At 42.6% G+C, this 21,036-nt stretch overlaps 2 protein-coding genes across 6 annotated transcripts in view; one reads left to right on the plus strand and one right to left on the minus strand.

Annotated features, from left to right (window-relative positions):
- Nucleotides 1-3,927, minus strand: part of SGTA (small glutamine rich tetratricopeptide repeat co-chaperone alpha) — a 44,756-nt gene extending 40,829 nt beyond the window's left edge. The window contains exons 1-2 of one of the 2 annotated variants that reach the window (XM_075825292.1): nucleotides 3,697-3,923; nucleotides 1,002-1,137 (exon numbers count right to left, since the gene is read on the minus strand). In XM_075825292.1, coding sequence (XP_075681407.1) covers nucleotides 1,002-1,101 — 100 coding nt within the window. In that variant the 5' untranslated portion in view covers nucleotides 1,102-1,137; nucleotides 3,697-3,923. Of the gene's footprint in view, nucleotides 1-1,001; nucleotides 1,138-3,696 lie in introns of both variants that reach the window. The other variant, XM_075825293.1, reaches the window with a different exon arrangement.
- Nucleotides 3,722-21,036, plus strand: part of THOP1 (thimet oligopeptidase 1) — a 44,947-nt gene continuing 27,632 nt past the window's right edge. Inside the window, exons 1-8 of one of the 4 annotated variants that reach the window (XM_075825290.1) lie at nucleotides 3,722-3,801; nucleotides 4,509-4,709; nucleotides 6,924-7,072; nucleotides 11,412-11,519; nucleotides 12,398-12,500; nucleotides 18,661-18,818; nucleotides 18,898-19,033; nucleotides 20,582-20,948. In XM_075825290.1, the coding sequence (XP_075681405.1) occupies nucleotides 4,514-4,709; nucleotides 6,924-7,072; nucleotides 11,412-11,519; nucleotides 12,398-12,500; nucleotides 18,661-18,818; nucleotides 18,898-19,033; nucleotides 20,582-20,948 (1,217 nt within the window). In that variant the 5' untranslated portion in view covers nucleotides 3,722-3,801; nucleotides 4,509-4,513. The other 3 variants (XM_075825288.1, XM_075825291.1, XM_075825289.1) reach the window with 3 other exon arrangements.

The raw sequence follows: 21,036 nt of genomic DNA on the forward strand, positions 1-21,036 counted from the left end.
AATCTTTCCAATATACTTCCCCTCCCTTTACAATCCACTTCTTGCTGTGGCTTCAAAAACGTAACGAAAACTCCACTGTGTGAATAAGGCCTAAGGGTACATTCACACATTATGATTGAGGTACGATTAGAACCGCATCAAAAAACGCATCCGAAAATCACATGCGATTTTACCTCAATATGATGCATTGAAAAACGCACCAAATCGCAGTAGAACCGCATGCGGTTTTCAGATGCGGTTCTAACTCTATCTCAACATGTGAATGGACCCTAAGGCTAGAATCACACATGAAGTTTTTTTAGCCTATGGCTTGGTTCTCATGGTGCAGTCAAAAGGCGTTTTTTGTGGCGACTGTGGCAAAACGCTGTGGTTTTGACGGGGTCACAGCAAAAAAAATAATGTTTTGCCTGCACTGTGTGAATCCAGCCTAAACCAGGGGTGGATTTAAAAGCAATGGGAAGTATAAATGAAGGACTTATACTTTTCCTTCCTGTTGGGTCCCTTCCTGAATCGGAACAAAAAAAACTGCATCAACAACTGCAAGTGTGATTCCAGCCTAAGGATCTATTTACACGTTAGAACCGCAACTCAAAATCGGATGAGTTTTTACTGCAATTTAATGCGCTTCTCTATGCGGTTGCGGTAAAAACACATGCGGTTTACGCATGCGTTAATTGCAACGTGTGAACGGACACTTACAGCCAGAAACAGGTTTGATCTGATTTTCATTAAGATTTCAGACAGATAAAAACCTGCATCAAAAACTAATCTGAAAGACCACATGCACTCTTACCAAGATTTGGTGTGTTTTCGATACCGTTTTTAACCGAAACCGCATCGAAAAACACACCAAATAAGCAGTAAAAAAATAATGCCGTTTTCTAGTTATGTTTTTGATGCCGGTTCTAACGGCACCTTAACTGCTACGTGTGAGTGTATATACCCATAGTCTTTAGTAAGGAGACTAATATGACAGACCGCATGAATGCTAAATACAATACCTTCCAGACTCTCCTGGGCATCAGAGGAAAGTCCACCATTGTGAAGCTGGTCCTGCAAGTATTGGATGATGGAAAATGCCAAATGCTTCTTATCTGCCATGATATATGTAAACACCTTTCCTCACAAGAGCAGTACCTGCAAGTACATAAAGACATTGTTCAGGCATTTTGCAAATATAAGCATGGGTGAAAATATACACAAACTTGTTTAAAAAAATAAATAAATCTGCAGTAAAAAAAGATGCTGCGGTCTATCCCATTAAAGGGGTTTTCCGGTTTTATGTGAATAAAGCCTAAAGGGGTTGTCTCATCACAGACAATCCTTTAGTTCTGAGAGCCACCGTTCTGAGAGCCACCGTTCTGAGAGCCCCTTGGCAAACGGCTAATGTTGCAGAAAATGATGTGGCCAGTAGCAGTTGTATTACATGGTGGTTAATCAGTGGCCCTCCACTCAGGCAGAGCCATCTAAATTTTATCCGAATGCCTTAAAGGGGTTTTCTCAAATGTATAAAATTATCACCTATCCACGGGATAGGTCATATTTTTGTGATCGCCCACCGATCAGGAGAACGAGGGTTCCAGACCCCCAGATCCTCTTCACTGCACCCCCTGCAGTGACGAGGAGCTTGAACAGAGTGGTAGCCACGCATGCGCCCGCTGTTCCATTCACTGTCTATGAGTGACAAACAGCCGAGCGATGTACTCGTCTGTTTTCGTCATTCCCATAGACTTTGAATGGAGCAGCAGCACCCAGGATCTGGGTGTTCGGGATCCACGTTCTCACAATCGGTGGGGGTCTTAATGGTGTAGCCTTCAAAGATCAGAAAAGTATCATCTATCCTGTGGTTAGGTGATGATTTAGGAAATACCCCTTTCATAGGGCATATAGACAACCCCTTTAATCACTGTATTAATCAAAAGCTCATTTAAAAAAAACTTGTGATTTACTTTCAACACAAAGTATCCAGTCTATTTGTTGACGGATACAATTGTATCCACTGCTCAGGCTGTATTCACACCTGCATTGGATGATCAAGTAGAGGCTTCAGTCACAGGTCCCGTCAAAAATATGGACACCATGCCAAAAACCCGATCGGACCCATTAAAGTCAATAGGGTCCGTCAGGCGCAGTTTGTGTCCTCTCATGTGATGAGTCCGTCACAGCATTGCATTCCGTTTTTCTGCTCCTATGACGGAACAGGAAAAAATAATTCCTGGTGCAGATGTGAACAGAGCCGCAGTTGTGAGAACGATCAGGTCTGTAATTTTGAGTATCTGGATGAAAACAAGAATGTTCTCCTTCATGACAGCAGACAAAGATCATGAAAACTATGAGGAATTGATTACGTATATTAGAACAGTGTGTAACTTTTCACTATAGGGATTCAGCTAGACTTCGGGCCCACGCACACAAACTTATTTTTGCGGGGGAATCGCGGCCCAATTAATTTCAATGGGCCCATGCACACGACTGTGGTTTCCATGGTCCGTGCATTGCCCAGGAGCCTGGACCGCAAAAAGAACGGACATGTCTTATTACGGCCGCATCTTGCGGTCCAGGCTCGTTGAAATGAATGGATAGGTGGATACGTCATCAGTTGTCAGAAGCTGGAAAACCCCTTTAAGAAACAATAGAATTGGAAGACGACTCGGGGGCATTCTGTTTCTAGGGATTTGGATAAATTTCACATTCAGAGTGATCAATTCAGAAATAAAAAGCAATGGAATATCAAGCACTCCTGGGGATGACCGACACCAAAGCTGGAAAGATCTGCCTCCCAAAGACTCATTTTAGCATCACATACCTCAGACCTCCTACACACGACCGTGATTTTCGGGTCGGCCGGCGAGTGTCACCCGCGAGCCGCCCACAAATCGCGGGCTGTGCACACGGCTGCGTCCATTATTTTCAATGAGCCCGGACCACAGAACACGGCCGTAATAAGACATGTCTGTTCTTTCTGCGGTCCGGGCTCTGGGGCCATGCACGGACCGTGGAAACCACAGTCGTGTACATGGGCCCATAGAAACAAATGGGGCCGCGATTCTCCCGTGGATTTTTGGGGGAATTGCGGCTACAAAAGCACGTTCGTGTGCATGGGGCCTTAGTCAGTCACATCGAAGGGATCATGCACATGACAGTATTGTTTTTGCGGGGCCACAAAACCATGGATCCGTTGTGGTCCATTAGACTGCAAAAAACCTTCCTTGCGCATCCGTGTCTCATCGGGGTTCGCAGATCCACAACAACAAAAACATATTTCACTAGTAGCGTGAACCCGCAAACCCGGACCATGACATTACTTGTCCTGAGCTTTTGCAGATAAGTTGCGGACGCGAACACTCAGTTGTGTGCATGAAGTCTTAGGCTGTGCGATTCCTATTGCTCCCTGTTATCTGCCATTTTATGGTTGGGAGCGGCTGACTGCAGCGTTCCTCAATAAGATTACTGACAGATTATGGTCATCTAGGTGCAGTTCTGAAAAGCTCCAGACCCATCTACATGCATACGTGTGGCCATATCTTCTAGCGGGAGGACACGATGTCACCTGCTAGTGACAGAACCCCCTCCAGATACACACATGCCACATGTTCCTGTCCCACACGCAGGCGCAGCAATGGACGTGTCAGAAGCCCCCGTGTCACTTCATTAGGAATACGAACCCCCTAACCAAGCAATAAGACTCCGTCTTACCAACACTACACATGCGACCACCGTCCCTGGAAGCGGATACGGAAGTTGCTGCTGTGGTGAAGTCAGCGCAGGAAGTGACGTACATTTGCGGCTCCTGCACATAAGGTGCTGGTGTTTGCGCTGTTTACAGTAGGCAGTCTACCAATCACATTGTAATCACACTAATAAAAGTATAATTATACAGAAACTATAAAGACGACTCCCAATTCTACCCTCCCCAGAGAGTGAGAAACACGTGACATCGCACCGCCCACACGGCACCGCGCGTCACGGCTGTTCTGGAGTGTTCTTTGACAGACGTATAACATGGCGCCAACAGGTACCGGCGGTAGATCCGTGGGCGGTGTGCAGGTTATCAGCTGAGGGGGGAAAAGGCTTGGGAAGGGGCTCCTCTGAGGTATAGGGGGCGTTATCCATAGTGTGTCTAGTTCATTTATTATATCGCCTGCCTCAGCCGCTCTGGTGAATAGGAAAACTGCAGGAACCCAGTGAGTCCGGTTACTCCATTTTAATAGGTTAGAACAGGGTGTTAAAGGGCTATAATGCCTAAAGACTGTCTTTCTTGTAGTTTAAGCACTCTATTGTTCGCTGTTATCAGCCGGACTAGTGTTCTTCAGTGGGATTTCTGAGGCCTGTGTGATGTAAAGTAGTGGTTATGGGGTAGGTAGCTCATATGTGCAGTTCTGAAATCCTCCTATTAGCAGCTTCCTCTGTGGTAAAAAGTTTAGGAGTTGCTGCTATACAGTATGTAATAGTCATGTCTGCTATGTCTATGCCACTGATCATTCACAATAGTTCTTCTCTATTCATAGGGCATATGATGGAGCTGCCTCCCAAGAATGAAGAGAACCGTCTCCGGTGGAATCTTACTCCAGAACAAATCCGCTCAATGGCCTGCAAGCTGATCGAGAAAACCAAGCGTGTATATGACACGGTGGGAAGCCTCGACAGCCATTGTGTCAGCTATGAAAACTCCCTGAAAGCGCTGGCTGATGTAGAAGTGGAGTATGCAGGTAAGCTGCTATCCAATCCACGTACCGTGCTAATTCTCATTGCTAATCCAGTGCCATGCGTGACCAGATTATTGGACAGACACCTGTGTGTGGAAAATCACAATTGGAATTTATCTTCTTGCTAGAACTGAATTTTTAGGGAGTGCCTCCAGATCTGAGTACCTTCACTTATTGAATTATTAGGAATGCCCTAAGACATTGCTAGCCAGACCATCCCCACTGTGAGAACCTAGGGCGAGGTTGCTGCGGGGAACTAAAACGCCTCGTATTTGCTCTCCGACCTGGTTATCAATCTATTGGCTGCTATTTACAGCAATCTCAAGTCTATATTTGGGATGTTTACTGTAGACCGTCTTAGGCTTCGTTCACATCTGCACCAGGTTCTCATTCCCACGTGACCCTGTCTGACACAAACGGAAACCAAAGGTTACCGTTTCTATCACCATTGACCTCTCGGTTGTGCAAGTGTATTGACGGAATCCATAACGTAGCCGACTACGCTATTGATTCTGTCAAAACGACGGAACCCTTGCACAACGGAGACAAATGGAAACCTTTGAAATCAAAGGAAACGGAAACCTTTGGTTTCAGTTTGTCGGTCAGGGTCCCGTTCTGCCGAAAAGCTGGCGCAGATGTGAACAAAGCCTTAAAGGTGTGTTGTTTTTTTTTTTTTATGTTCTCTTTTTCTACCTTCAGAAAGGTGCATCTAGAGCTCCATAGAAGTTGTTCTCTTCTATCTGAGCACATGAAGTCCTCTCACTTGGGGTTGCAGCTGCTGGATTGTGCGGTCTGTGTCCATGCAGCACCCTGGTAGTACTCCTCTCTTTGTGCCCATTGTGTCCATATACGTGTGTGCACGGCACAGTACTGCGGACATGGCCTCTGTTCTCAGGGGAATCATATTGACATATTTTATATTACATAGTTAAAATGCTTTTAGTGCGAAGGTGTAATTCTGTGCCGTGACCTTCTTCTAGCCCTATTTAAAGAGGCTCTGTAACCACATTATAAGTGCCCTGTCTCCTACATAAGGAGATGGGCGCTATAATGTAGGTGACAGCAGTGCTTTTTTTTAAAAAAAAAAAGAACTATCTATTTTTACCACTTTTAGCGTTTTTAGATTTATGCTAATGAGTTGCTTAATTCCAAGTGAGCGTATTTTTACTTTAGACCAAGTGGGCGTTGTACAGAGGAGTGTATGGCGCTGACCTATCAGCATCATGCACTCCTCTCCATTCATTTATTCAGCGCATAGGGATCCTGCTAGATCCTTATGTGCTATCTTATACGAACACATTAACAATACTGAAGTGTTTAGACAGTGAATAGACATTCCACGGGATGTCTATTCACAATCTCTGCACTTCGTTACTGTTTCTATGGTAGTTACAGCCGAGGAAGCGTGATCTCGTTGTAACCTGTCATTTACAGCGAGATCACGCTTGCTCTGCTGTAAATACCACAGACACATTAACGAAGTGCAGGGATTGTGAATAGACATCCCGTGGAATGTCTATTCACTGTCTAAACACTTCAGTATTGTTAATGTGTTAGTATAAGACAGCACATAAGGATCTAGCAGGATTCCTATGCGCTGAGTAAATGAATGGAGAGGAGTGCATGATGCTGATTGGTCAGCGTCATACACTCCTCTGTACAACGCCCACTTGGTCTAAAGTAAAAACACGCCCACTTAGGCATTAAGCAACTCATTAGCATAAATCTAAAAACGCTAATAAAGTGGTAAAAATAGATTGTTTTTTTAAATAAAAAGCATTACTGTCACCTACATTATAGCGCCGATCTCCTTATGTAGGAGACAGGGCACTTATAATGTGGTGACAGAGCCTTAGGTGGTCACGGCACAGAATTACACCTTATAATGTGGTGACAGAGCCTCTTTAATGTCCTACAGGATGCGAACAATGTAATATTAAATTGGGAGAAAACACGGTTGTAGAATGTTCCTGCGCGCTGAGTTTTATATCTCCGCTCCCAATCGCTTTATACAAATGCTGAGCTCAGGCTTTTCTTATTAAACAGCTGACTGCTCACTGCACACTATTGTAACACGGGGAAATTTCCGGCATTGTATCTTTGCTAAAAGGATTAATGTGCGTTCCATAGGTTATGGCTCTCTGTTTTTGCTGCTGTCATCTTGCTCTGTGTCCTGACATCACCTGTAATATGTTTTTTTGTTTTTTCTTTTTACAGTTGAGAGAAACATGCTGGATTTCCTTCAACATGTGTCTTCCGATAAAGATGTCCGAACAGCAAGTACCGAAGCTGATAAGAGCTTGTCTGAGTTTGATGTAGAGAAAAGTATGAGGGAAGATGTGTATAGGAGACTTGAGCGCTTACAGGTTAGACCTTATGATGGCACATAACCTCACCAGTTTCCTGCTATTCACACGCAAACTCAAAAAACGTCTAAATCAGGGGCGGTTTTATCTTGAAAACAGCTCCGTATTTTCAGATGTTTTTTTAGCAACTCGCGATTTTCACTGCTTTTTTTTACAGACTTTTTTTGGAGCTGTTTTTCAATAGTCAATGAAAAACGGCTCAAGAAGTGACATGAACTTTTTTGTGGACTTTTTTTTACGCAGCTGCTTTTCAAAACGGCCACGTAAAAAAGCAGCCCGCCGGAACAGAACGCAGTTTTCTCGTTGCAAACAATGGGCAGATGTTTGTAGGCATTCTGCTTCCGATTTTTCAGCCGTTTATCCTCCGTTTACGGCCCGAAAGACGGCCGAAAAGAAGCAGTGTGAACATACCCTTACAAGTGCGTCTTTGCTCCGAGGGGTGTCCTGGGCGGTAGACTCCCTCTGACGTGTGCCCTAATAAGGCATACGGACATGGGTTATGGGAAAACAGTTTTAAATGCCGCTACCTGATTTTGTAATGGCAAACTGAAAATAAAGATTACCCTATTTTACCATTGGAGTGGAACTGCCTTACAATAAAACTACTGCATCACTCCGTTTGTCATAGGACATATTCTTCTTGACCGTAAAGGAACATTAACCCATTCAGTTGAGATACCTTTTCTTTCAAAAACATATGCAACTGTATAGCACACAGTTGGATATCTGCCCATTGATCTTTCATTTAACACATGCATTTTTTTTTTTTCTTATCTAAATATCGCTGCAGTGTAGTACTTTTCAGTTGAGCAAAATGGAGGAAAAAAGAGCCCACTACAAACCGGTCAAAGGTTTGCCAAAACGGCACTCTTGGCACACCTCCGGTACAGTACGCAATTGAATACTACATTAGTTTGGTTAACCAATCGATGCATGAATAGAGTCCTAGTATTATTTACCCGTGCCGGAGGCGAATTAACGTGACCAGCAAGAACCTTTCAGCATCGCCACCCTGACAATAAAGTGGCGAATTAAATTGGTGACTGCTTATACAAATTCAATCGCATCATTTAATCTAACTGCTGTGGCATTCTCCTCTTACTCAGAACCACCTTTATGGAGGTGTTTTGCCACAATAGAGGTTATCTTTATTTGTCAGTTGTGTAACACAATGGTGGATTTAGCTACGTACGTTAACCTATGATGTACTGACTCGTTTATTAGTCTAAATTCCATAAATCATGATGACGTGTTGAGAGATTAAAAAAGGCTTTGGTTATTAGTGATTTAAACATCTGTGGAAGGGCGTGTGGCCTCCTAAAAGTGGACGGCGTCACAGCCGCCTGACCAATTCATTATGATTTAATAAATTATAGTGGAATTCTATGTCAGTTGGCATAGCAAGGTAGTGACGTTCCCCGTATGACATGCCAATCTTAAGTTCTGCCATAGAATCTTGTCATCAATTTACATGGAAGATAGCATTACATAACTGATTAGTCGCCAAACTAGAAAAGATCGTGAAAAAGACGTTCGAGGATCTGTCACTGGTTTATTAATTCCCTATCTCCTAACTAATCTAATAGGCGTTATGATGCGGATCACTACAGTGCAATTTTTTTTTCTTTCAAACAAAGTTGAGCATTTTTCTAAATATGTGGATCTAATAGCCAAATAGGAGGTGACTCTTTTCACTCTGGGCGCTGTAATGTTTTCTGTATGACGCTGTCCAATGGTCATACAACATCTCCCCCTTCCCTGCCCAGCAACACAGCCTGATCATATAGTATACAGCTTCCATTCCCGACTGTGTTTTCAACTGGCGATCTCTCTCTCCGGTTGTTTCACAGCAAGAACTGCAATCCAGGTATCGTATAAAAGATTTGAATCCTCTTTTATATTACACAAGAACCACAGCCTGAGATAAGGGGCTTCCCTCCAGCTTTAGTCTGTGTGAAGCAGCTTCAGGCTGAGAGGTCAGCGTCCGAGTTAGGGTATGCTCACACAACCTATTTTCAGCAGGTTTTCAGGCCATAAACGCCCCGAAAAACTGCAAAAAATGCAGGGACTGAACGCCTCCAAACACCCGCCCATTTATTTAAATGGGAAAAACTGCGTTCCGTTCCCACGAGGTGTTTTTTACGCGGCTGTTTTAAAAAAACGGCCGTGTAAAAAAAAAAATGCCTTGTTAAAAGAAGTGCATGTCACTTCTGGAGCCACTTTTCATTGACTCGCTAGAAGACCGCTCCAAAAACGTCCGTAAAAAAAGCAAGTTGCTTAAAAAGTGGCTGAAAATCTGAGGCTGTTTCTCTTAAACAGCTCTGTATTTTCAGGTGTGTTTTGTTAAGCGTGTGAACATAGCCTTAGGGTTGCCAACCTCCACTTCAGAAATTTCTGGACAACTGAGCTAAAAATCACGGACAGACCAAAATTTTTATGGACTCCTTGCCTGTGCAATGTGCTAGGAGTGACTCACCAATCACCGCTCCACTTGTAGCATTGCCACACTAACATAGGTGGTGATTTCTCTGATTAGTCGTTCACTTTCCCTTTTTTTTTTTCTTCCATCTGGCCCAGACCACTGTGACGACTTATTCCAGCCACGACTCGTCTCTGCAAAATTTGACACGCAGACGTGTTGGTTTCTCGCTTCTCCAGCACCCACCCCACCTTTACCCCATCCTCTATACAAACTCGTAGTCCACAGTGCCCCAGATGGCAATAATGATACCATAAAAGTGCCCCTCAGTCACCATACCCCCTTTGTAGATAGCGCCACTTACAGCCCCCCCTTTCTCTTAGTGTCACACTGCAAACAGAGCGGTAGTGGTAGCCTACTGCTACCCTGCCTGATATGACTCGCCATAGGAGGAGATGAGGTCATGCGGCGAATGCACTTCTGACTTGGGTCAGTGACGGCCCGGGAGTGGACCAGTCCAGTCACTTGACCTCCTGACGCTGATGTGACGTCAGGTGATATGATTGGCCCACTCCTGGGCCGTCACAGACCTCACTTGGCATCGCCCTGCGTATTTTCAGATCCCGTGGAATTTGAAAATATGCCCGGCCGTGGCCTATTCTTCCTTTGCATTGTGCATGTACGTTTCATTGTATGCGCAGTTCAAAGTTCCGAAGATAAATCCCAGAGAGTGTGTTTTTTTTTTTGTTTGGCCGGATGCTACGGACGGCCGAAAAAAATGCCCGTTTTGGTGGACTATCCGAAAATTTACGGACTGATTGCAACCCTGGTCAGAGGCTGTGAGATGGTCGATCTCACTCGTTTAACCCTTCAGATGCAGCGCTCAATAGCGAGCACTGCATCTGAGTGGTTTTGGAGGGAGCTCCCTCTCACCCCACCGTCATTCTGTGTGCAGGGTGTTGGTATCTTCTACGGCAGCCAGGGGCCTAACACAGGCCGTACACGGACAGGCAGTAATACACTGTAATGCAGAAGTATTGCAGTGTATTATAATAGCGATTGGACTGGTGGGACTGGTTAAAAAAAAAAAAAAAAAAGTTTAATGAATAAATAAACTGCAAAAAAAAAATGAAACCTACTTTTTCCCCTTACAAATTACTTTTTTTTTTTTTTAAATAATAAAGCAAAGTTACAAGTATTTGGTATCGCCGCGTCCGTAACGACCCCAACTATAAAGCTATTACATTATTTAACTTGACAAACGCCGTAAAAAATAAAATAAAAAGCAATCTAAAAAGTTTTCTGTGAATCCTGACTTAAAAGAATTTGATAAAAAGTGATCAAAAAGTCGCATCTACTCCAAAATGACACCAATAAATTCTACAAGTCGACCCGCAAAAAAAAAGCCCCCATACAGCTGCATCGGCGGAAAAGTATTGTTGTTTATACCGCACAGTATACGGCGTCAATTTAGGATGCAAAAAAGTGTGGCGAAATTGCTGTCTTTTTCTATTCCCCCCCCCCCCCCCAAAATAAGTTCATAAACGTTAATCGATAAATTATATGTACCCCAAAATGGTGCTATTAAAAAAGCACAACTTGTCCTGCAAAAAACAAGACCATCTACAGCTATGTGGATGGACAAATAAAAGTTATAGCTCTTGGAATGCGACGATGGAAAAACTCAACAAATCGCTTGGTCATTAAGGGGTTAAAATAATGGTTTTGGGACACAATTTTCACTAGCATTATCCGTGTGACAGCGCCTATTAGATTAGCTAGCAGACTGGGCATTACTAAACTAGTGACCGATCCTCTAAGTGTGGTTATGTATTTTCTTCCGTACCTGTAGGGAGTTTGTTAGGGATTTGTTATCTACCCAGTAATGTATACATATGATGTGTCAATGCTTTTTTACAGACCATGTTATCTTCTGACGTTTTGAAACCAGAGGCAAAGAGGTTCTTGGAAAGAATGATAAAACTTTTTCAGAGGAACGGTCTAAACCTCTCTCCGGAGAAGCAGCAGGTGAGGGTTTTTATTTTTTGTCCAGTTACGCAATCTAGGGGTGTATTCCGTAAATAATTATGCATTTAAAGGAAAAGAACCTCCCTACAAATCAGAACCTTGTGTGTTCTATCTTGGCCATGAGTATTCAGACTGTACAGCTTATTTGCTCTTGTACTTCACCAATAGTATCTTATTAACATGTGGCAGCAGAAACCAATCCAATAATCATATGAAACTATTGGGGGATTTATCAGTGTGGGTGCCCTGTTCTTTCCTGTGCAGTATGAAACAGATGTATAGTTTGCATGTCCTGTTGGACATCGTGGTGTTTCCAATGTCATAAATTTGTTTCACTTTGATCAACTCTGTAGCCCCGCCCAATAATTCAGGCATATTTATATGTGATGGAAGCGGTCACACAGCAGCTTCGTAAAACTGTCAGGCCATAGAACAAAGACTCCCCCGGTTCTGCAGCATGTCCATTTATGTTGCGGGTTCTGTGCGGAGATGCTGTATATTTGGTCCATAACTTCAATGGGGAGCATAAATTCGGCAACAGACTTGTTTTGCTGTAGTCCACGTTCAATTCTAAAGCCGCAGGTAAAACCGCTGCGGAAAAACCACAGCATTTCCGCAGCAATATGAGCAGGTAAAACACCATATTTGGTGCATATTTCTGTGACCACATTTTCCTTGCGTTTCTGCTGCAGATTTTCTGCATCAGATCCAGTGTGTGGGAACATACCTTAAGATACTAAAAGTAGAATTAATGGTGACATGCTTACCTAGTATGTGGTTTAATGTGTCCTCACCATGGATTTACTGTACTTGTTTTGACAAGGTGTTCTTTCCCGGCTGCTAAATGTTATACTTTAACAACTTTAAATGTTTTACAGAAAATTAAGGACATTAAGAAAAGGATTAGCACACTTTCCATTGATTTCAGCAAAAATTTGAATGAAGATATTACGTTCTTAACGTTCTCTAGGGAGGAACTAGGTAAGTCTGCGTGCATAACCAATTCGGCAGAAATGCATAATGAACATATTTCAGACCATGCAATGTTAAAGAAATTGTCAAGATAATGACAGACTCTGAATTCAGTGTTATGTAGGTGAGTTGTACTCTTTGTAAAACTTAAATTTTAATTGGTGTAGTGCTCGCATCGTGTTTTGAGAACGTGTTTGGTGTATTCATGAGGTGCCACTATCCCCGACTTCTCGACACTGGTGTATTCATGAGGCGCTAATATTCCCACCCTGCTGACTTACCGTTTTCTTGCTATTACTGTTTATAGGGAGAAAACTGTTTTTCAACGGAGGAAAGGTGGGGTGATCGGCAACTCCTGAATAAACCTGCCCTTACTTGTAGCGCAGTATCAATTTAAAGTGCAAGTTTTACAAAGATTGCACCTCTCCTACACAACTTATAACGTTGAATTCAACGTCTGTCACGATCTTGGGCAGCAAAAAGGTGGTGACAAATGCTCTAACTACTCAGTGGAAGAAAGAGGCTGTATACATCTACTTCAAATCTACCTTATTGATAAAACAGTGGAGATTATAATAAGTGGAGCAAAATGCACCTCTCATAGGCTGGGTTCACACGACCATGTTACGTCCGTAATGGACGGAACGTATTTCGGCCACAATTCCCGGACCGATCACAGTGCAGGGAGCCGGGCTCCTAGCATCATAGTTATGTACGATTCTAGGAGACCCTGCCTCGCTGCAGGACAACTGTCCCGTACTGTAATCATGTTTTCAGTACGGGACAGTTGTCCTGCAGCGAGGCAGGGACTCCTAGCATCGTACATAACTATGATGCTAGGAGCCCGGCTCCCTGCAGTGTGTTCGGTCCGGGATTAGCGGCCGAAATACGTTCCGTCCATTACGGACGTAACATGGTCGTGTGAACCCAGCCATATAGTTACATAGGTTGTAAAAATTACACATGTCCATAAAGTTCAAACTTTCTAAGATCAATTATGCATCAGTCGTTGTTTAGTTATTTATAACCCTCAATGCCATTTTGTTATTAGATAAGCATCTACTTTTTTGTGATTGTGATTCTCGATACCAAAAACGATACTTTGCCAACAACGAAAAAAAGCCCAAAAAAAGTCCTTCCGTCTTCTAATGTGAAGCACGTGGTGTGATGAATTTTGAACCTCCGTATGCCTCACATTAATAGTAATTAACCCTCCATGTTTCTTAGTCATAATGCACAACATTGGGTTAATGTGAGTTACATGATCGGGTTCATTACTATTAATGTGAGGCACATGGAAATTCATAATACCATGTGCCTCAAGTTAATAAGTGAAAGAAAGCCGTCTTGATGGGGGTTTTTTTTTTTTTTTTTTTTTTAGAGCATACACCACAAATGACGCTATAAATTTGTTGTGCAGTGTATTAGTCGCGACTATGTCGAATGTGTATATTTTATGTATTGAGACTTTTATTTTAATGTATTTTCTTTTTTCTATTTTTAATCTTTAATGTACTGGCATATATCTATACACTGATCGTACATAGGCAGTTGTCAGGACATGCCTAAGTATGCCCTAACAACAAGAAACATGGTGAGACAGCCCTGGGGTCCTTCAACGGACCTTGGGCTGTCTGCCCATATATGGTATGTCCCTAGATCGCGTCACAGGGATTCCCTGTGGCGTGATCAAATGGTTATCCCACTTCTCATTTTCCCCTGGATTGCTGCTGTCATAATTGATCGCAGCATTCAAGGGAATATCGGTGATGAGCGGTTTCTCTGATCTCCACCATTAGAGCGGGGCTGCGGCTGTGTAATGCAGCCATTGCCCCGCTCCTGACAAGTGTGCGTGTGCGGTCCTCATGATGTCATGCGGCCGGATATGCACTGATGATACCAGGCAATGTGGCTGTACAACTTGGTATCGAAATACATGAATTAACGGTATTGAACCGTTTGAGGGTGCACGGCATTGAATTTCGATGCATCGTGCAACCCTAGTATCTGCCATTGCTGCCTCTTTGGGTAGGGCATTCCACAGCCTGATCACGAACTGTAAATAACCTCTTCCGATGTCTGTCGGAATCACATTGTCCTTTGTACAGTTCATTGAATTAATAACTAATTTTCCAGTTCTTTTGTATTTGACCACACATATATTTATAAATGTTCATAAGTTCTCCACCAAGCAGAACCTTCCCAATTTTCAAGCCTCTCATTGCAAGAGAGACATCCGATCTAACAGAATAGAAGCTCAGCTTGAAATCCTATATTTGATATGTGGTCTCACAAGGGATTTATAGAAGTGCAATATTAAATTGGGATCACAGCCATAGGGTGGGGAGCGGAGACACGGTCTACTCTGATGGGGAAATTAATTAGCGTTGTGACTGGTGAGAAACAGCTATTTTTTAATTCTAGAATCTGGCTGGCTGTGAGAACTAAGGATGGACTTTCCTACACTAGCTATGATTTATAAAGGTATGAGATAGAGCCAAAGCAATGGTGGGGATAGTGGGGTATACACCTTACACCCCCATATGGGGAAACAACTCTTATAAAGAATTTGATAAACTAGAAGGGTTTGAGGATTGGCAGCGTAAAGGCCTTAGTCCTCAGACACCTTTTTTCTGAGGGTGTGGTTCGCACATTCGAAGACCTTAAATCTGAGTTTAATCCCCTCAGTCTAGTTTCTTTAAGTACTTGCAACTTGGGCTTCGTTCACATCTGCGCTAGGGCTCCGTTCCGTCAGAGCTTTCCGTCGGAACGGAGCCCTGACAGACACAAATGGAAACCATAGTTTCCATAACCATTGATTTCAATTGTGACGGATCCGTTGCCAATTGATTCAGTTTGTCTGTTGTGCAAGGGCTCCGTCGTTCGGACGGTATCGATAGCGTAGTCTACTATACTATTGATTGTGCCAAAACGACGTACCCTTGCGCAACTGAGACAAACTGAAACCATTGGCACCGGATCCGTCGCCATTAAAATGGTAATGGAAACCTAGCGCAGATGTGAACGAAACCTTCGACACGCTTATGAACAGGATAGATTGACCCCAATAACCCCGGCTTCTCATTCTTCTTTTCTTAACCCGTTAGTGACCGGCCCATAGTCTTTTTACGTCGGTCACTAACGGGCCTTATTCCGATGCCATAGACTTTTTACGTCACGGCATCGGAATAAGTAAACAGAGCAGGGAGCTGTCAAATCTCCCTGCTCTCAGCTGCCAGAGGCAGCTGAGGGCTTGGAGCGTCCCTGCTTTGCCGGTGAGATCGATATTAATATCTATCTCACCCGTTTAACCCCTCAGATGCGGGGCTCGATAGCGTGCACCGCATCGGAGTGGTTTGCCTGCTAGATCATGCCGCAGGCATGACCTAGCAGATGCCTGTCCGTTTTAAACGGACAGGCAGTAATACACTGCAATACCAAAATGTATTGCAGTGTATTATAATAGCGATCGGAGGATCGCATAGTGAAGTCCCCTAGTGGGACTAGTAAAAAAGTAAAAAAAAAAATTTAATGAAGTAAATAAAAAATGAAAAACCCACTTTTTCCCCTTACAAACTGCTTTACTATTAAAAAAACAAAATAAAGTTAAACAGTTACACACATTTGGTATTGCCGCGTCCGTAACGACCCTGACTATAAAGCTATTGCATTACTTAACCCGCACGGTGAACGCCGTAAAAAATTATATAAAAAAACACGGAAAAATTGCTGTTTTCTGTGAATCCTGACTTTAAAAAAATGTGATTAAAAAGTGAACAAAATGTTGCATCTACTCCAAAATGGTACCAATAAAAACTACAAGTCTTCCCGCAAAAAAAAAAGCCCTCATACAAGAAAAAATAAAAACGTTACGGCTCTTCAAATATGGAGACACAAAAACAAATAATTTTGAAAAAAAAGCGTTTTTCCTGTGTAAAACTAATAAAACATACAAAAACTATACAAATTTGGTATCGTTGCAATCGTAACAACCCGCTGAATAAACTTATTGTGTTATTTATACCACACGGTAAACGGCGTAGATTTAGGACGCAAAAAAGAGTGGCGTAATTGCCGTTTTTTTTCTATTTCCCCCCCCCCCCAAAAAAAAGTTAATAAAAGTTAATCCATAAATATGTACCTAAAAATGGTGCTATTAAAAAGTACAACTTGTCCCGCAAAAAACAAGACCTTATACAGCTATGTCGACGCAAAAATAAAAATGTTATAGCTCTTCGAATGAGCCGATGGAAAAACGTAAAAAATAGCCTGGTCATTAAGGTCTAAAATAGGCTGGTCATTAAGGGGTTAATGTTTTGGCTCAGCCAGGAAACGCTAAAGGCATAATTTCTTTGCTGTATATATCCCTTTTAGATCCCACTCTCAAAGCTAGGCCTCTTGATATGAGGTTCAAGATGGGAGTGTGACTTAGGTCAGATTGGTGAGGAGATTTTGCAGGAAATCTTAGAATCGGTCCCTAACACGTCCCTGAGTGAAATGTATCGACTACCACAACTTTATCTTTCATAGGGTATATAGGACCCTTTTACTTCTTTATAAGATGGGATATAAAGGAGACTCGTGTTGCTATAGGTGTGCGGAGACTGGAGCTGACCTAATACATGTTATGTGAAGCTGTCCTAGGATTAGGGTTTTTTGGAGACAGGTGGTGGATCTTATTTGACAGGTGTACAAGTGTACTATTGCTTTGGAGCCGATTATTTGTATCCTGGGATATACTGTTGATATATATATTCTCTTCCCCCTAGATCATAGAGCTTAAATCTAGGGTCAATACTTTACTTCGTCTGGAAAAACGTGTATATTTGAGAAGGGGCAAATCTAAGCGTTATGAAGAACTCTGGGCTCCCTGGTTGGATACGCCTGACCTTGCTACAATTGCTCTGGTCCTGAATCTCTAAGAGAACTTACGAGTTCAGATTTATAGAGTGGGGCTCGTGAAAGTTTCTGCTGGTCTCTGGCCCTCCTATGATATCACTATGTATATTATGTTTTGGATTTATGTACTGTACCTTTCACATACCAGTGTGTATTGGATGGAATATATGTATGGAGGGGGATATGATGATTATATATACTGAGGCGCCCTTTGGGACATTTGCTTGATGTGTGGAGTATGTAGAGGTCTGAGACAAGCAGACACGTATCTTGTATGACACAAAAAATGGCAACAGCACACCTCAAACACTAATGCCACCTAAGCCACTAAATATAAATAAATATGCATTACTGCGAAATCTACTTACAATAGTGAGGTTCTTAGCGCACATTTTGATCAAATTGTGTGGGCCCAGCTGCCACGACAAGGCGACCTCTGAGGTGGGAACCTACGCTGCACATACACCCAGAACTGGGACTAAGCCTACATATATACCTGGGGATGGTAGGATCCAGCATTAAACTAATTAAAATCACCCAGGGCAGAATGGGAGGAATGCAAGATCAAAAATGGTGGCAGTCACTAACCCCGCATATATGAATCACATAAACAACACAAGTTTGAACAGCACTTTCCAACAAAATGAAACCACATGTATACAGGTGCAAGAACGCCTGTGACCTCAAATCTATACAGCACACAAAAGATGACGACCGCACACTGCAAACACTAATGCCACCTAAGCCACAAAATATAAATAAATATGCATTACTGCTAAATCTACTTACAATAGGGAGGTTCTTGGCACACATTTTGATCAAATTGTGTGGGCCTACCTCAGAGGTCGCCTTGTTGTGGCACGTGGGCCCACACAATTTGATAAAAATGTGCGCTAAGTTATTTTGAGCAGGGGAGGGAGAGGGTGTTCATTGATCTTTTCATGTATGGAATCGTTAATAAAAATTTGGGTTCACAGGTTTTTTTTTATAAATCCTAAAATCGTTGCGTGCCACTTAGCGTATTTGTATCCAGAATACCCAAGTCCTTCTCGTGTTCTGTTTTTCCCAGTGTGTTCTTACGCTACTGATTTGCCATCCTCTGGCAGTGCGACCTTTTCCATTGTTTGCCAAATTTGGAACGTGATAAATGTGGGTGTGGTCTCCAAGGCGATGTCGTTTATGCAACATTTATTAAGAAAAAGGTTGACAATTTTTTTTGCTTTTTGTAAGTGTTCTAAAGTGCTTTTTACAGCTTCAATCTAATTTACAGGGGGCCTCCCTGATGACTTCTTGAACTCCCTGGACAAAGAGGATGGAAAATTAAAAGTAACTTTAAAATATCCCCATTATTTCCCTCTGATGAAAAAATGTTTTGTCCCGGAGACCAGGCAAAAGCTGGAGTTAGCTTTTAACTCCCGTTGCAAAGAGGTATGAAAATGTTTCCTTTTCCTGATTGACATTGTAGTTTCCAAAATGCCACTTTAATACTCTTAATTGACTCCAATAGGAGAACAATGCTCTCCTTCGAGAACTTGTGAAACTTAGGGAAGAGAAAAGCAGTTTACTTGGGTTTGCCACTCATGCTGATTTCATTTTGGAGATGAACATGGCAACAAATAGCAAGACCGTGGCAGGTTTTCTAGGTAAGAAAATGTTTCCCACCACTTAAAGAGTTCTGTAAAAGAGTATATTTTAATCATATAAGGCGAAATCCCCTGCTGTAAAATGCTATACCTCTGAAGCCACTTTGTTGTAACATTTCCCAATATAGTTAATAATCAATGATACAATTTTGCCCTTTTTTAAATTATTGCCACCAATCCAGAATAACCATGCATGAAAATTTCAGTGATCACAATACCAGTGCTGTGTAAGGCAGTGTGTATTCTTCTGCAATGCAGTGCTTTTAATGGCTGTCATAATGTGCTGATTGGCAACGCAGAGTTAAATTCTAGTACGTGTATATAAGGCTTGGTTCACATCTGAGTCAGGGCTCCGTTCCATCTGAGCTTTCTGTCGGAACGGAGCCCTGACTGACACAAACAGAAACCATAGGTTTCCATCAGCATTGATTTCAATGGTGACGGAACCGGTGCCAATGGTTTCAGTTTCTCGGTTGTGCAAGGGTTCCCTCGTTTTGACGTGATGAATACCGTCGTCGACTACGGTATTCATCCCATCAAAACGACAGAACCCTTGCACAACCGAGACAAACTGAAACCATTGGTACCGGTTCCGTCACCATTGAAATCAATGCTAATGGAAACCTATGATTTCAGTTTGTGTCCGTCAGGGCTCCGAAGCCCTGACGCATACGTGAACGAAGCCGAAGAAGAAAAATATTTTGTGATCGTCTTTGTGTTTAGGACCTTCAAATTCACACCCTCTAATGCACAGTTCTCCCTTCTAGTCTAATTCTTCTCTAGTGCACTTATGAGCCATGACTGATACCTCGGTCACGAGTGGGTGCTGGTTCCCGCCCTGTGACTGATATCAATCATTGGGATCTCGTGGGTACTTTTACTGTACCCACGAGATCAGCGGCAGGAGCACAGCCTTTATAGACAGCCATGGTCCAGCTGCAACTGCCAGAATCTCGGCAGTTTCACGCCTTAGATGGCACAGTCAATGGCTCCTGTGGCATTTAAGGTGTTTTGACAGAGGGAGGAAGCTCCCTCTTAAGCACCCTGTAAAGCAATTAAGGGGTGCTAACGGGTTACCGTAACGGATGGGGGCCTAGCAAATCCCACCAGGTCTGCCATCAGCAACTGCCAAAAGCATTAACTAATAGGTCTGCCTGTCAGTGATACACGAACAGGCAGTAATGCTTTGGAATATGTATTCCAAAGCATTATACAAGCTGTCAAAGGATCGCTGCTTCAAGACCCCTAGAGTAACTAAAAAAACAGTACACATGCCCCCCCCCCCCCTGAAAAAATTAATTTAATCTTTTTATTGATTTAAAAAAAAAAAAAAATGGTTGCCCTTATTCAAAAAATAATCATTTGATCGCTCACACTTTGAGTGATCAATTCTGTCAGTGTAATAGGGAATTATTGTTGAAAAAACTTAATGAAATTCCAAAATATAATCATGGCTCAATTCTAATATATGAATGGATATATTCATAAAAAAGGTTTGACTTTTTCACTGCATTATGGCCTGCATTTAAACACAATGTTTGTTCTTAGATGAATTATCCCTAAAACTGAAGCCTTTGGGAGTGAAGGAAAGGGCGTTCATGTTAGATCTGAAAAAGAAGGAATGTGAAAAGAGAGGACTTGGGTTTGATGGACAGATCAGTGCTTGGGACATGCGATACTATATGAACCAAGTGGAGGAGACCACATACAGCGTAGATCAGAACCTTCTCAAGGAGTATTTTCCAATGGAAGTTGTGACCTGTGGTCTGCTTGATATTTACCAAGAGCTGCTGGGTCTAACTTTTGAGCTAGAAAAAGATGCTCCTGTATGGCATGAGGACGTGTCTTTGTATTCTGTACGAGATGCAAATACAGAACAGCTCATGGGGAAGTTCTACCTTGACTTGTATCCTCGGTAAGACATGATTTGCTCCGTTATTTCTCTGCAACACAATTACTCTTTTTTTTATTTTATGACTCCCATTACACAAGGCCTTATATTG

This window comes from Rhinoderma darwinii, chromosome 1, assembly GCF_050947455.1.
Source record: "Rhinoderma darwinii isolate aRhiDar2 chromosome 1, aRhiDar2.hap1, whole genome shotgun sequence".
NCBI lineage: Eukaryota > Metazoa > Chordata > Amphibia > Anura > Rhinodermatidae > Rhinoderma > Rhinoderma darwinii.